Raw genomic sequence first — 16,905 nt, forward strand, 5'->3', positions numbered from 1 at the left:
GTCCTTGATGTGCTCTGAAGCAAAGAACGCTGCAACCCTTTTTAAATTCTCGACCTGGAACGCTGATGATTTACGAGTGGAACACTGGCCGCTGCGTCACCTGATCACACCGTTTCAACACATCAATAGCAAATAGCTGGATGAAAACCAGACGGACTCTTCATTCGTAGAAATTGATTACCGGATTGCATGCAGCACACTCTTTTCTGCTTGGCTGTGCGAGTGACCCCCGACAAAGGAGCAGCATATTGGTAAATGTGCTTCTCGACTTACACCCAGTGCTACCGGCATAATAACGACGCATGTATTTTGACTTCAGTAAGATATGCATTAGGTTACATGTTACTTTAAAAAGTAATCAAACTATGCAAGACGCTTTACTTTTAATGTGTTACCCTACCATACCAGAGACTGAGCTGCCGTGTTTTGCTCTGTACATTCATCTCATCAATTTACCAATTTCTGAAATACTCAAATTGATTGAACCAGGAGAAGGACTAAGCGTTTACATCAGGAAATGTATGCTGTAACTGCTTCTACCTGTGGTTGCTGAAAAACAGAATGAAGTTAAACAGGTGAACAGAGCACAGCAGACATGTGCAGACTACAAAATCCTTAAGTGTAACCCAGTTAAGGGTTTAAATGGCCAAATATCCGGGTTATTTGTGGAGGAATCTACATCTGTTAACTGGGTTTCTCCAACCAGAATAAGGGTTAACATGGCATTTTAGAAACTGTGATTCTGTGAATAACCATTTTGTTAATGTACATGTAAAACACACCGATTTATCCTGGTGGATTTCATTTGACTTTTCTGACACTGGGCAACTGAAAGAGACTCTTTAATGTCAAAGGGAACACAGATCTCCGCGGAAGTGGTCCAAATTAATTACAAATATAAAACAAAAATACATATTCACCCGCTTTAATATCCATCCATCCATTATCCAACCCGCTATATCCCAACGACAGGGTCACGGGGGTCTGCTGGAGCCAATCCCAGCCAACCCAGGGTGCAAGGCAGGAAACAAACCCCCGGGCAGGGCACACACACACCAAGCACACACTACGGAAAATTTAGAACCATCAATGCACCTCACCTGCATGTCTTTGGACTGTGGGAGGTAACCCACGCAGACACGGGAAGAACATGCAAACTCCACACGGGGTGGACCCGGGAAGCAAACCCAGATCTCCTTACTGCGAGGCAGCAGCACTACCCACTGTGCCACCGTGCTGACACTCCTAAATCATCACTGGTGCCACCAACTGGTTTCAGAAGTCACAAAACTAGTTCAATGGCGGTCACCTGTCTGGGATTTCAATTGATGGTATCTAAATGCACTAAAATGTGGCAAGGCTGACTTGGTGGTGGTGCAAGTCTGTATGGTGGGCTAAGCTACACAGTAAAGACAAAAGAACAGGCCAAGCAATAAGCACAAGTCTGGAGATGGCGGTAAAAAAAAAAATTCCAAGTCAATGAATATCCAGATAAATCGGTCATTAAGAAATGGAAAAAAAAGAGTATGGCAGAGCTGGAAATCTGCCTTAAGCGGGCCATCCACTAATGAGGGAGGCCACCAAGAGAACTTGGAGGAAGTAACAAGCTAGAGGGACTGTACAGACAGCAACCTTTGCCCGGGTACTTCATCAGTCACAGCTTTATGGGAGTGCGGCACAGAGAGCAGTAAGAATGAAGAAAAATGGCAGAGCCGAGAGAGACACAGAGACCTGAGCACAAATACTCAAGTCTGTCATCTACTACATGCTGACTCGAGGGGGGGTGAAGATTTACGTGATCAACCATTTTGTGATTTGTACTCTTAATTTAGACCACTTTGCAGAGATCTGTTTTCACTTTGACATTAAAGAGTCTTTACCTGTTGATCAGTGTCAAAAAGAAATGAAATTTAAATCCATCTGAATTCAATGCTGTATAAAAATAAAATGGAAAAAACTCCCAAGGTGGTGAATAATGTTTATGGACACTATATTGTACATCGGTAAATTTTCCCCAAAAAGGTTTACTGCCAATATAATATGTTGCTTACCGCACATCCATAAAGGCCCGATTACAGGCCCGTCTGATTGAAGCAGTAGCCTTAGGCAGTCAAACCCGAGGCTGTGTGCAGCCAAGCAAGGCCTAAGGTGTCCCTTACTATGCATTCAATTAGCCCCACGGGGCATGTTTTCATGCCATCATTACATAAAAGGTCCACCTGCAGAGAAAGATGAGAGAAAACCCTAAATTGAGGTAGCCAGTGCTATGGTCTTCAGTGGTTGAAGCATGGTCTTCACAAGGTGGTAGTGAGGATTTAGCAATGTGACACCCAACCGCTTCTCAATGTCAGGTCTTATAGGCACAGCCCAGCATGCTTACAAAACTTACGAGTCACTCTGCTGCCTTCACTCAAATGAAAATCTAAAAAGAGTTAGAAATGTCTGGGCAACAAGTCACCAAGAGTGGCAATGGGTACCGGTTTTCATAAGAACAAAGTAATCCACTATTCTCACTAACACAGTTGACGAAGGCGTAGTGTCCTACAAGTCCATCAATGGCGTGTGGAGTCCAAGCTGTTCATTGGCGCTTCCATCTGGGGCTTCACCAAGCATCTCTTTGGAGTACAATTTCAGTTGTTCCTCCATGTCTCCTGGTGACATTTCCCCAAATGTCTCTTTCTTCTGCTGCAGCAGTCGGAAGATGGCGGCAAGCTGCTCCCGTTGCACTCTAAAACAAAAAAAAAACACAACAAAAGAGTAACAAAAGGGGCTGTCAGGTTACCAACACAGACATCAATCACTATCTCTTAACTGGCACCACAGCGAAGTGGCCGACTTGCACAGTAGTGCTTACCTTTGAGTAGCTGGGGAAGATGACAGACATGCGTGACACAATAAGACAAAACCACACCGTGGTAGTCCGCGTTCACTATTGGATCAGCGGCTAATGACTAACCCTGCACTTCAGAAGTGACTTAAGTTCTGTCGTACAAAGACGATCTTTAGTTTTGTTTCCATCGTTATCGAAGCAGAAGAGGGCTTTGTGACGAGACCACAAATGAAACAGCGTTCCTCTCATTCCTTTTCAAAAAAAATCTTTCATTAAAACCTGTGGGTGAGCACAATTTCAAGAACTTTTCACTCAAGTTGCAAAACCTGTGACCAGGCTTAATCATGACACTTGGGTGTCTCGCTCCTTTCTCAAGAGAAAGACGTCGGGGTCCCAGATAGGGGACAGAGGTTTGCCACAGCCCTTACTTCACGACGCATGGCGGCAGCAGCGTCAGACTTTCACTATGTAAAGTGGCAGATTAAAATTTCTCGAGACCCCTGGATCGATGAACACGGAGACAGTCACCCAGTCATAAAAAGAGGTCAGCACCAGCACAAAAGGTGCAGCAACAAAAAGAGGAAGCGGCTGAGTTGAAAGGACCTCTCCGCGGGTAAATCTGGAACATTAAAGTAGCCTCAATTGCGAGTACTTTTTGAAATTTCCCAAAAAAAAAAAAAAAAAAGTGTACTGCAGGCTCTACTCAGGATAACCCAATAAAATCTGAACTTCAGCAAAATTGTTCCACAGGGAGCCATGGTGTTTCATGTGGTCTAACTGAGGTGTCATCAACATTTCTGGCCATCCAAGGTAATTTTGCATTTTACATGAATGGAACTGAAAAAAAAAAAAATGAATTTGCTGGGCAGAGTTGTCGTCAAACTCCCCAGTCTCTGTGCCGTCACTACTCCCCATGGGGACGCTGCTGCTTCTCATGTAATTACCAAATCACTGTGTCATACCCAGAAAGTCACATTTGTATGTCTACTTATATTAGACATGGATGAGGAACGATGCTCAGGCTAAATGGGCTTCATTCTGTAGCACAACATAAACTTCAGTCATGGGGGCCTGAGCCTTGGGTGCAATGCAGACCTGGATTTGACACCATTTCCAACACAGGGCTCACTCTTTTATGCGTACAGTAGTGTTGGGCGGTATGACCAAAATTCTATATCACGGTATTTTTCAAAATTATCCCGGTTTCACACTATTGACGGTATTTTATTCCCATGCATGTGTGGATGTTAACCACATTTTCCACTGCAATTACTGCAGTAGATTGGCTAAGAATAATTACACTGTCATGAGAATTGTACAATAAAACAATTTAATGTGCACACAAGTATTAATACAGGTTCACATGACCCCATAAAGTGATAGTTTTCAAGGGGGGTGGCACTAATGAAGAGAAGGAATCATATTGCATGGCAGTTGCAGTCAAAATATAGAACCTTTTAATTGAACAAAATTTGGAAACAACTTAAACTAAAATTTTGACAACATATTTTCAACCATCCAAAGTGGCATTGAGACTTAGTAAAATATCCAGAGGTGCTTGTCAAAAGTTGCATTGCACTGAACATGTCTTAGAAAAGAAATAAATAGTAAATATTTTTTGTAAACCAACTACACTTTCTGTTAATGTTAAACAATCTCTGTCCACTTACACTTTAGCTAGAAGGATTTTAATGGCGTCGGTTATCTCGATCCACCGCTTGCTTTTTTTGTAACTCTAGCAAATGCGTCTACAAGTGACGTCTGGCTTTTTCAGTTTTACCTGAGGACGTGGAGGGTGCCAATCTTGGTTGCATACATTCATGGTACACCAAAGCAAGTTTGTTGGCTTGAAAACAATGAAAAATGTCCCGCAGGCTCTAGCATAGTAGATGCCACGAAGTCTGTACAATACCCTTGACAACCCAGTAAGATGGCAGCAATTAGTAAGAATGTCAAATTATATGTTCAGCGCCCCCTGTTATGCAACTTTCTCAAAAGAAAACAGAAATATGCAGAGGCAGTCAGCCATTTTCTAACCTACTTGGTCCTGAACAGGGTCACAGGGTCTGTATAAAGTACAGTACAGTATTTTACTTTTCAAAGAAAAGGGTGGAGTAAGCAGCTCCTCCTGGAAAAAGCAAGTCTAACTTGTTGTAGTTAAGTAGCTGAAAATATGTTTAAATAGAACAGGTTTGTACTTTAAACACTTGAACGAGTCACTTAAAGTAACCAAGTGCTCGATTTGTAAAAATATCTTCAAAAAGTAGCAACATATCTTGATTTCTGAAAGTCAGCCCAGACAAAGGCATCAACAAAATTGGAAAAAAAAAAGTTTTTTTATAGCACGTTGATCACTGCTCGATGCGCTTTCATGGAGTGGGGAGCCACTTCAACCACCACTAATGTGTAGCATTCACCTGGATGATGGGATGGCAGCCATTTATGTGCCAGTCCACTCGCCACACATTAGCTGTTAGGCGGTGGCAGAGACAGGGGTCATTAGGGGGGTGCAGAATGATTACACGGTGGTGGGCAGTTTATCCTGGACATTGTTACAAAGGATGCCCAAGAATCTTTAAATGACCACAGAGAGTCATGACCTCGGTTTTATGTCTCATCCTAAGGACAGCATCTTAGTGTCTCCCCATCACTGCACTGGGGCATTAGATTCCACATTCAGACCATAGGGTAAGTTCTCCTTAACGTTACCTCTTTCAGCAGCAACCCAAGCTCTTCCTAGATGGTCTCCTACCCAAGTTCTGGCTGGGCCCAAACACTAGGGCTGCAGCAATCGATTATTTAAGTAATTGAGTATTCTACTAATTATTCCATTGATTAAAGCGTGTAACTGGATAAGAAATCCATTTTCTTTATTGAAGAGCAATATGTGCAAAAAAGAAAATACATCCCTTTTAAAATTAACAGTTGATTGATTTCCTTTTTAGAAAAAAAAAATTGTACTGCTTAAATTGCATACAATAAAATTGTGTGTCACAACTATATCCATTTAGTGCATTTTAAAGCCATATTACATTCTGGGTTTTAAAGAATACATTGTCTGAAGCGCAAAAACAGATACAAAAATAATATATTAATTACATAGTACTTTAAAAAGCTATACATACCGCCTAAAACAAAGGCTTCTCCTTCTGGCTGCTCCCGTTAGGGGCTGCCACAGCACATCATCTTGATCCATATCCTCCTGTCCTCTCCATCTTGCTCTGTCACACCCATCACCTGCATGTCCTTTCTCACCACATCCATAAACCTCCTCTTAGGCCTTCCTCTTCTCCTCTTCCCTGGCAGCTCTATCCTTAGCACCCTTCTCCCAATATACCCCTCATCTCTCCTCTGCACATGTCCACACCAACGCCATCTCGCCTCTCTGCCTTTGTCTCCAAACTGTCCAACTTGAGCCAACCCTCTAATGTCCTCATTCCTAATCCTGTTCATCCTCGTCACACCCAATGCAGACCTTAGCATCTTTCACTCTGCCACCTCCAGCTCTGTCTCCTGTGCCACCGTCACCAGCACATATAACACAGCTGGTCTCACTACTGTCCTGCAGACCTTCCCTTTCCCTCTAGCCGATATCCGTCTGTCACAAATCACTCCTGACACTCTTCTCCACCCACTCCACCCTGCCTGCACTCTCTTCTTCACTTCTCTTCCACAATCCCCGTTACTCTGTACTGTTGATCCCAATTATTTAAACTCAACCACCTTCGCCAACTCTACTCCTTGAATCCTCACCACTCCACTGACCTCCCTCTCATTCACACACATGTATTCTGTCTTTCTACAATTGATCGCCTACTTTTTCTATAATTGATCGCCTACTTTTTCTACAATTGATCGCCTACTAAACCCAGGTAGCTCAAAGGAATGCCTCCTAAGTGCTTCCAGTGAAACCTGTGAGGCTGTCGCTGTATTTTTCAATCAAAAAATTAATGATATTAGAAATAACATAGTATATCTCCCCAACACTAAGGATCCTCCTAAACCCCAGCATCCTGTTATAAACAAATTAAACTCTTTCACTAGGATAGATTTACCTGATTTACAAAAAATAAATATCTCAATTAAAACCCTCCACCTGTGTCCTTGACCCGATACCAACAAATTATTTCAAAGAAGTATCGGGCGTGCTAATTGATAACGTTCTTGACATAGTAAATTCGTCATTAGATACGGGGGTCTTCCCAGACTGTCTTAAGACTGCTGTAGTTAAACCCCTACTTAAGAAACATAATCTTGACCCCTCAGCTCTTGAAAATTTTAGACCCATCTCTAACCTGCCTTTCTTAAGTAAAGTTCTGAGAAGGCAGCCATTATGCAGTTAAATGACCACCTCAATAAACATGCTATTCTTGATAAATTTCAGTCAGGTTTTAGAACAAATCACAGCACAGAAACTGCACTCGTTAAAGTAGTAAATGATTTGCGGGTAAATGCAGACAGAGGCCATTTATCTGTTCTCATCCTCTTAGATCTGAGTGCTGCATTTGACACCATTGATCACAATATTCTTAGAAATCGCCTTAGTCAATGGGTGGGCCTCTCTGGCAGTGTCTTAAATTGGTTTGAATCCTACCTGACAGGGAGAAAATATTTTGTTAGTTGTGGGAATTACAACTCAAGACACATGATATCCGATATGGTGTTCCACAAGGCTCTATCCTGGGTCCGCTGCTCTTCTCAATCTACATGCTTCCGTTAGGTCAGATTATCTCAGGGCACAACGTGAGCTACCACAGCTATGCTGATGACACACAGCTGTACTTATCAATAGCACCTGATGACCCCGATTCTATTGATTCACTAACACAATGTCTGACTTGTATCTCAGAATGGATGAATAGTAATTTTCTCAAGTTAAATAAAGAGAAAACTGAAATTTTAGTGATTAGCAATAATGGATACAATGAGGCTATTAGAAATAAACTGGATACATTAGGATTAAAAGTCAAGACGGAGGTAAAAAGCTTAGGGGTAATTGTTGACTGTAATCTGAATTTTAAATCACATATTAATCAGATCATTAGGACAGCATTTTTTCACTTAAGAAACATAAGTAAAGTTAGACCTCTTATATCACTGAAAGATGCTGAGAAATTAGTTCACGCGCTTGTTTTCAGTCGACTAGATTACTGTAACGCACTCCTCTCAGGACTACCCAGAAAGATATAAATCACTTGCAACTAGTGCAGAATGCAGCTGCTAGAATCCTAACTAGAAAAGAAAATCGAACACATTTCTCCAGTTTTGATGTCACTACACTGGTTACCTGCGTCATTCAGGATTGACTTTAAAATACTGCTTATGGTTTATAAAGCCTTAAATAATCTCGCTCCATCTTATATATGGGAATGTCTGACACTTTATATTCCAAATCGTAACCTCAGATCCTCAAATGAGTGTCTCCTTAGAATTCCAAGAGCAAAACTTAAAAGAAGTGGTGAGGCGGTTGGCCTTCTGCTGCTATGCACCTAAAATCAGGAATAGCCTGCCAGTAGGAATTCACCAGGCTGATACAGTAGAGCACTTTAAAACACTGCTGAAAACACATTACTTTAACATGGCCTTTTTATAACTTCATTTTAATCTTAATTTAACTTAATCCTGATACTCTATATGTTCAATTTCCTCAAAATAACTATTCATGGTGGCTCTAAAATCGGTACTGACCCCTACTCTCTTTTCTGTTTCTTTTTCCGGTTTCTTTGATCTTTCCGGCTTCATTATGCTCCAACAATGATGGACAGATTAAAAGGCAGAAGTCTACGTGACCATCATCATCATCAAGCCCTTCCGTGAGAATCCTAAATCCAAAGAGGACTGTTTCATTTATGTTAGGTAGAATGCCCAGAGGGGACTGGGCGGTCTCATGGTCTGGAATCCCTACAGATTTTATTTTTCTCCAGCCGTCTGGAGTTTTTTTGTTTTTTCTGTCCCCCCTGGCCATTGAACCTTACTCTTATCCCAAACGTTTGACACTTTCAGTCATTTTCGCTGGCCTGGCTCTTCACTGTGGCCCTTACTATTTTCTCCCTTTCCCCATTCTGCACAATCAAATTGCGTCTTCACATCACGCATCCACAGTGTGATACGAAACACACCGAGCAGGCTGAGGTGTAGTTATATAGATTAAGCCAAGTTTCAATGCAAAGAATTTTATGAGTCAAATTTCTCCAGTTTTAGCCCTACGAGACATGCTTAGCAGCAGGTGGATGACTTGTTCTGAAGTGCATGTGGGAAGGTTGCTGGCAATAATAAATTATCCCTCCCTCACCCCAATAAAAAAATGTGAAGAGCACTTTTTCACTAGAAGAAAATGGCTTCATTTGCCACAGGGCTCATATGAATGGCCACAACAAAAATGCGGAGGCAGTAATTAACATAGTCGTGCTCAACATAGCTGTAAATCATGCCTAGCCCTCACAGATCTACCCAACCTGTCATGCAATGGAAAACAAACCCCTCAAGCACCAGTATGAGCCTCAGAGCTATGAAAGAATTAAGATAGGCAAGGTGTGCCGACCTTCTCCATTACTGACCTCCCATTTGCTGAGTAACAAGCAAGACTGAGCTTAACATAAGAGCAGACATATGGATTGTAAACTGCATTATAAAATATTTTCATATTGATGGTGATCCCGATGAGCCCATTTATCTTAAAAAGTACTAACATCAACTTATGTGGCTATGGAACTTGAATGGCTGTCAAATATTACTTTTATGTTCCTAATGGTATATTTATTATGAGGGACTCTTCAAAGCTACTTTTTGGGCAACAGTGCCACCCAGTGGTTGCAAAAGGCCTACAGCTATAAATTACTACGTGAGCATCTATTTAAAAGTGTGCCCTCTAGTGTCCACACGCACACTCACAATTACACTACATGCCACATTTATTATAAAGCTGTACTAAATGCATACTTTCATTGGTCCATGGGAAAGCCTTTTTAAATTCAAATCAAAACGCAAGACAAACATCCCACTTTACACTCTACATGTATAAAAACCTTGAACAATTGTATACGGCAGGGCCAGACTTGCGGCATAGAGCTTGCAGGGTGGCCTTTGGCCACATGTTTGTGTACACCTGACCGTCACACCTCTCTCAATCCAAAACCATGGGGAATTTATATGGAGTTGACCTCCCCACTGTGGCTACAACCGCCTCCATTCTTCTGAAAAGGCTTTGCACAAGATGTTGGAGTGTGTCTGTGGGAATACGTGCCCATTCATCCAAAAGAGCATTTGTGAAGTCAGGTACTGATGTTGGACGAGAAGACCTTGATATTCCAATTCCCCCCCAAAGGTGTTCGATAGGGTTGAGGTCAGGGTCACTTGAGTTCCTCGATGTCTTTGTGCAAGTGTGGTGTGTGGCAGTTAAGGCTTTGGACTTCAAACCCTGAGGTTGTGGGTTCAAATTCTGCTACTCTGTGGCCATGAGCAAGTCACGTGACCGGTCTGTGCCCCAATTGGAAAACCAAAAAGAAATGTAACCTTGGATAAAGGTGTCAGCCAAATAAAGTAAATGGAAACCTGGCTTTGTGCACAGGGGCACACACACTCATGCTGGAACAGAGAACGGCCTTCTATAAACTGTCGCCCACAAATGTCTTTGTAGGGTGTTGTACCATGTTAGCCATTATGAATGTAGAGAAAGGCCAAGCAAAATGACACCTTTTATTGGCTATATGCAAGCTTTTGAGGCAACTCAGTGCCCTACATCTTGCCTGAAGGGGCCCCGAGTTACCTTGAAAGCTTGCATATTGTAATCTTTAGTTAGCCAATAAAAGGTGTCATTTTGCTTGGCTTTCCTCTGCCATAGCATTAATAGCAGCCTTCACTGGAACCAAGAGGCCCAAACTCTGCCGTTATTACTCTTAGAGTAGGCACCACGCAGTCCAGATGGTCGAGTTCTCCTGGCATCTGTTAAACACAGATTCGTCCAACAGACTGCCAGATCGTGAAGTGCGATACATCACTCCAGTGAACACGTTTGTACTGTGCCAGGGTACACATGTACAGAGTCCAGTTAAATTCGGACAAGCATGTGCTAAGCGACGTACAAAATGACAACACGCTACATCAGTGTGGCAGAAAAGCGGAAACAGAAGATACACGGAGGAACGCTTTCTAAAGCACCTTGTGATGGTGTTCACTAAATACAATTAAAAACTGGCTGAAACAAGCATCTGTTGATCGGTCACGGCCCTCTTTAATAAGCATCAAGGTGAACAAGGAGTCTTCAGTTATGGTAAAATGTCACTAAAGTGCACTGGGGTGTAGTTAGCTCATTCTGTGAGGGTTGCACAATTTCCCTTGACTACCATTGACAATAAGAAATATCCCCGCCATCCCAGCAGCCATACCAGTCTGACGAGGCAATAAGGGACACTTCATTCTTAAATAAATGAACAAAGCGTCATAATGCAGCAGGACTAGTTTCTCACTCCCAGATGTCTGTGATTTGCCAACTTCAAAAGGCTTCTGTACACTCCATAAAAGCAACAGCAAATTGACAGCTATAAATAAAGACACTGTACACATTTTTGGGTGGGTTGCCTAACAATGTACTTTAAAAGTATTTACCAATGCTGTTTAACATTTCAAGACGCAGCCTGGATCACACCCTGATTCATCATGACAAAAAGGTTAAGGTGAAGGTTCAGTACAAAAGCCAGAGAGAAAAAAAAAAAAAAAAGCGCAGACACATCGCGCCTACACGCCAGAGGGGCTACCCCCCATAAAATGGATCCTCTTTGGGTACTATTGAGGCAGAAAGAGACAAATCAGGGAGAACTGTTAAGGGAAGAATTCATTCTTCCTCCAGTGCACCATAACATGGCAGGGTCTGACCTTTAAAGTGGTTCCCAACATGCAAGGGTGCACTGTGCCCAGGGACCACCAGGAGGTCCAAAAGTACATTTGGCAGCAAGGGGTCGAATCAGCTTAGATTTGGGAGGATTTCTGATGAGGAAGAGGAAGGAGTTGAAGAAGGAGAGATGGGCAGTGAAAGGGGGTGGCATATACAGAAGTCTCCTCTATATATATATATGGGCAGAAAAAAAAAATGATAATGCAGACACACCAGGGTTGAAAGACTTCATTTTTGTTTTCATTGACATTTTGTGCTCGCACTCATCTTATTTAGAACCAAATAATCTTAAATCCAAACCTTCAATCTCCGGAACCCTGAATTAGATTAGACAGGTTTGAGAATGTCATGTATGGTGCTGCTTCATGCCACTTCATGCCATGCTGTGTTATACTACGCTACATGATGCTATTTTCTGCCATGTTATATTATGCTATTTTACACTATGCTCTGCTATGTTATGAGGTGACAGTGGCGACACTGCTGCCTTACAGTAAGGACATCAGGGTAAATCCTGGGTGTTCCATGCATGGAGTTTGTATGTTCTCCCCGTGTCTCTGCTAGTTTCCTGCCGCTGTCTGAAGACATGCAGGTTAGTTGAATTAACCATGCTAAACTGGCCTCGATATACAAGAACGTGTGTTCACCCTGCTATAGACTAGGGCCCTGTGTGATTGTTAGGATTGACTCCAGTTGAACCTGCAACCTTGTCCTGGATAGACAGACGGATGTCATGTGATGCTATGTTATCTTATGTTATGCTACACCAGGGGCCGGCAACCTGTGGCATGCAGAACGATTTTCAATGGCACTCTGACTGAATTGAAATATAGTAAAAGAAAATAATATTAGAATTACAGCGAACGTGTTTGCGCTGTCACCTACGTTTTGTGTATGCGACTCACATATAAATGGAAACCATTTGTTCACTGCAGGCCATGGTAAGTTAAAACAAGCCTCTTATTATTTTTATTTAATTATTTTTTAAATTACAGCACATGCGTTCATGCTCCGCATCCCTATGTTTTGAGCATGCGACTCAAATATAAAGGGAAACCTTCAAAAGTATGCAACTTTGAAGCTCTATATTTATAACAAAATTAGTAGAATTGTGTCGACACATGGGTTCAGTGCAGGCTGTGGTACATTAAAACAAACCTCGTCATTATTATCTAATATACTGCCCTAAAATAAACTCATAAAAGACAAAAAAAACTTGATGTTCGCTTCCCCCCACGCCCACCCTGCACTCTTGGATGAATGAATATGGATTTGTAAAACAAAACAAGGGTGGCACAGTGAGTAGTGCTGCTGCCTCGCAGTAAAAAGACCTGGGTTCTCTTCCCGGGTCCTCCCTGCATGGAGTTTGCATGTTCTCCCTGTGTACTCCGGTTTCCTCCCACAGTCCAAAGACATGCAGGTTAGGTGCACTGGCGATCTGAAATTGTCCCTAGTGTGTGCCCTGCCTGGTGTTTATTTCTGCCTTGCGCCCTGTGCTGGCTGGGATTGGCTCCAGTAGACCCCTGTGACCCTGTAGTTAGTACACAGCAGGTTGGATAATGACGGACTGACAACAAAAGGATGGTGCTTTGTGTTATGCTGTGAAAGTGTCGCACGTCAAGTGTACACACACATTATCACTCTAAACATCAGTCCACGTTTAAAAGCTCTGATGAGAAAAGTGAAGCTATAAAAAAAGGCTTTAAGAAGCAAAACTACTTATTTTAGTCAAATAATTGGAACCAAAATTAAAGCCACCGACTGCAGTTATACTATTGCTTTGGATTCATTGATTAATGGCTGTGATTAATAATAAAGAATGATTACAGTAATCAAATTCTTGATAATTTTTTTTATTTAAACTATGTATTTTTTATTGCAAAAACTTGTAATTTATCATTTGTAATACAATTTTTAATAAATCTGTTGAAAAATTTAAATTTTACAAAACATTCTTTTCTTTATGACCCTATGTATTTCAAACTATGGAATGACCAATAATATAAGATGCGGTTAAAATGGGCTTCAAAACAGTATGCCCACTATAACCGGACCAATTTTGATACCATATATGACAAAATTAGTAGAATTATGTCAGCATGCGGAATAACATTGTAACATGGATTCGGCACGACACCGCGGAAAGGTTGCTGACCCCTGTGTTACGCTATGTAATGTTATTCTACTTTATGCTATGCCATTTAGTTTTGCCACATACAGGTGCATCTCAAAAATTAGAATATCATCGAAAAGTTAATTTCAGTAATGCAATTCAAAAAGCGAAACTCATATTATATAGATTCATTATACACAGAGTGATATATTTGAAGGGTTTATTTCTTTTCATTTTGCTGACTATGGTCTACAGGTAATGAAAACTCAAATATCAGTCTTCTTTCGGCTGCTCCAGTTAAGGATTGCCAGAGTGGAACATCATCTTCCTCATCTTTCGGTCCTCTGCATCTTATTCCGTTATACCCATCACCTGCAGGTCTTCGCTCACCACATCCATAACCCTCCTCTAAGGCCTTCACCTTTTCCTCTTACCTGACAGCTCTCTCTTTAACATCCTTCTCCCAATATACTCAAGAAAAGTATATGTCCATGTACGCACTCAATACTTGGTCTGCGCTCCTTTTGCATGAATTACTGCATCAATGCCGCGTGGCATGGAGGCGATCAGCCTGTGGCACTGCTGAGGTGTTATGGAAGACCAGGATGCTTTGATCACAGCCTCCTGCTTTCTGCATTGTTGGGTCTGGTGTCTCATCTTCTTCTTCATACATTCTCTATGGGGTTTAGGTCAGGCAAGTTTGCCTGCCAAACACACACAGTGATACCATGGTCATTAAACCAGGTATTGGTGTCAATTCCTGCTGGAGAATGAAATCAGCATCTCCGTAAAGCTTGTCAGCAGAGGGAAGCATGAAGTGCCCTAAAATTTACTGGTAGACAGCTGCATCGACTTTGGACTTGATAAAACACAGCGGACCAACACCAGCAGATGACAAGGCTCCCCAAATCATCACCGAATATGGAAACTTCACACTGGACCCTCAACCAACTTGGATGATGTGCCTCTCCATTATTCCTCCAGACTCTGGGACCTTGATGAAATGCAAATTCACTTTAATCTGAAAACAGGACTTTGGACCATCGAGCAACAGTCCAGTCCGTTTTCTCCTTAGCCCAAGTAAGATGCTTCTGATGTTGTCTCTGAAGTTCAGAAGTGCCTTGACACAAGGTATGCTGTGACAGTTGTAGCCCATGTCCCGGATACGTCTGTGTGTGGTGGCTCTTAAAGCACCGATTCCAGCCGCAGTCCATTCCTTGTGAATCTTCCCCAAATTCCACTCAACTTTCCATTAATTTGCTTGGACACAGCACTCTGTGAACAGCCAGCTTCTTTAGTAATGACATTGTGTGGACAATGATGGTCTTCTGGACAACTGTCAAGTCAGCAGTCTTCCCCATGATACTGAACCAGACGGAGAGACCATTTAAAGGCTCAGGACACCTTTGCAGGCGCTTTGGGTTAATTAGCCAAGTGGAGTGGGGCACCATGAGTCTACAATATGGAACTTTTTCATCCTAATTTTCTGAAATACTGAATTTTGAGATTTCATTAGCTATAAGCCATAATCAGCAAAATGAAAAGAAATAAATGCTTGAAATACTGTATATCACTGTGTAGTGAATCTAATATACGAGTTTCACTTTTTGAACTGAATTACTGAAATAAATTAACTTTGATGATATTCTAATATGCGGTGGGTTGGCGCCCTGCCCAGGATTGGTTCCTGCCTTGTGCCCTGTGTTGGCTGGGATTGGCTCCAGCAGACCCCCCGTGACCCAGTATTCAGATTCAGCGGGTTAGAAAAATGGATGGATGGATATTCTAATATATTGAGATGCACCTGTAATGTTAAGCTATGCTGCATTACATTAAACCATTGTTATGTTGTTACTAATTCTACTACAGAGGCTATCCTTCGAGCACCAGTGCACGGCACAAATTAACCTACCGATGGGTTGCTAGTCTCTCACAGGGCACATTCATCAGTAGCACTAAACGGTTAAATTAACAAGCATATCTCTGGCCCTTGTTAAAAGACCACCGAATCCAAAAACAAGCAGAACATGGAAATATTCACAGACACACTGCCAAGGCTGCCATTTGCACCCAGGACTCTAGGGCCGAGACCCTGCAGTACTCACTTCTGGTTTGCTTTTGCTATCTGTGAAGATCTTTCACTTTCTTACTGCAGGCTGGAGAGACACCAGAGTGCAACTGCAATATGTACCCAATTTTCTTTTATAGATTAAGACTATTGACATTTTCACATGGGTTGTGAACTCTTAGACAACTCCCGCACCCCACCTGTTTGTCTTATAGATAGTGAAGTGATGTGTCTATTTGCAATTCTGAGTGAAACGCTCAAATATGGAACTGTGGAAATGCTGGGAAGAGGCACGCAGAACAAGCAAGCTTTGTTCAGTGCCTCCTCAGGGCATTCATGACCGTAACAACTTCAATTTACTCCCTAATTGCCTAGTTACCTATAATTTTATTTAAACATTGCTATACGCCCAGTTGTATACACATGTAAGCACTAATTACCATTATGGTGAACAGCTGAACAAACTTTACTTGTACGTTGCGTGTCAAGCTGAATCCGGGAAGCATGTGGTCAAATATATTAGATTGCACCCACCAACAAAAAAAAACAAAAACCTAAGACCCTGACCAAGACAAGCAGTTTGAAGAATGGAAGTGTAGATGAACTCATGTCCCAGAAAGTTAGGGTAAAGACAGACTGACTGCCTGCCTGAAGTGCTTCCGATGAAGGAGTTTCAAGTCAAAAAGTTCCCAGAAGCCATCTGCAATGGAGTCATAGATGGTGTTCTGCACTACAAAGCTCTTCATTTCATGCAATTGGTCCTCCCGATTTATTTGTGTGTGTAAATTTAATGGCCCCACCAAGCTTCTGTGCTAAATCCAAATGTAAAGAATGGCGACAGCTAAATAGAAAAAGAAAATTCTGAAAATGTGTACCCATATGGAATTAAAAAGGACAAGGCCACACTCTACTGGCTCTAGTTGAAGGTGCCAATTATAACAGGCGCTTTATAAAATTACTTTATTTGTTCATCTGATCGGTCACTGGATTGGTAAATTATCCCT

The 16,905-nt window shown here is 41.9% G+C and overlaps 1 protein-coding gene across 1 annotated transcript in view; it reads right to left on the reverse strand.

The window, feature by feature from the left end:
* Positions 1-1,192: 1,192 nt before the first annotated feature.
* Positions 1,193-16,905, reverse strand: part of si:ch73-366l1.5 (FILIA-N KH-like domain-containing protein) — a 40,704-nt gene continuing 24,991 nt past the window's right edge. The window contains exon 4 of the mRNA XM_039740411.1: positions 1,193-2,728. Coding sequence (XP_039596345.1) covers positions 2,542-2,728 — 187 coding nt within the window. The 3' untranslated portion in view covers positions 1,193-2,541. The remainder of the gene's footprint in view (positions 2,729-16,905) is intronic.

Source organism: Polypterus senegalus, chromosome 17, assembly GCF_016835505.1.
Source record: "Polypterus senegalus isolate Bchr_013 chromosome 17, ASM1683550v1, whole genome shotgun sequence".
Classification (NCBI taxonomy): domain Eukaryota; kingdom Metazoa; phylum Chordata; class Cladistia; order Polypteriformes; family Polypteridae; genus Polypterus; species Polypterus senegalus.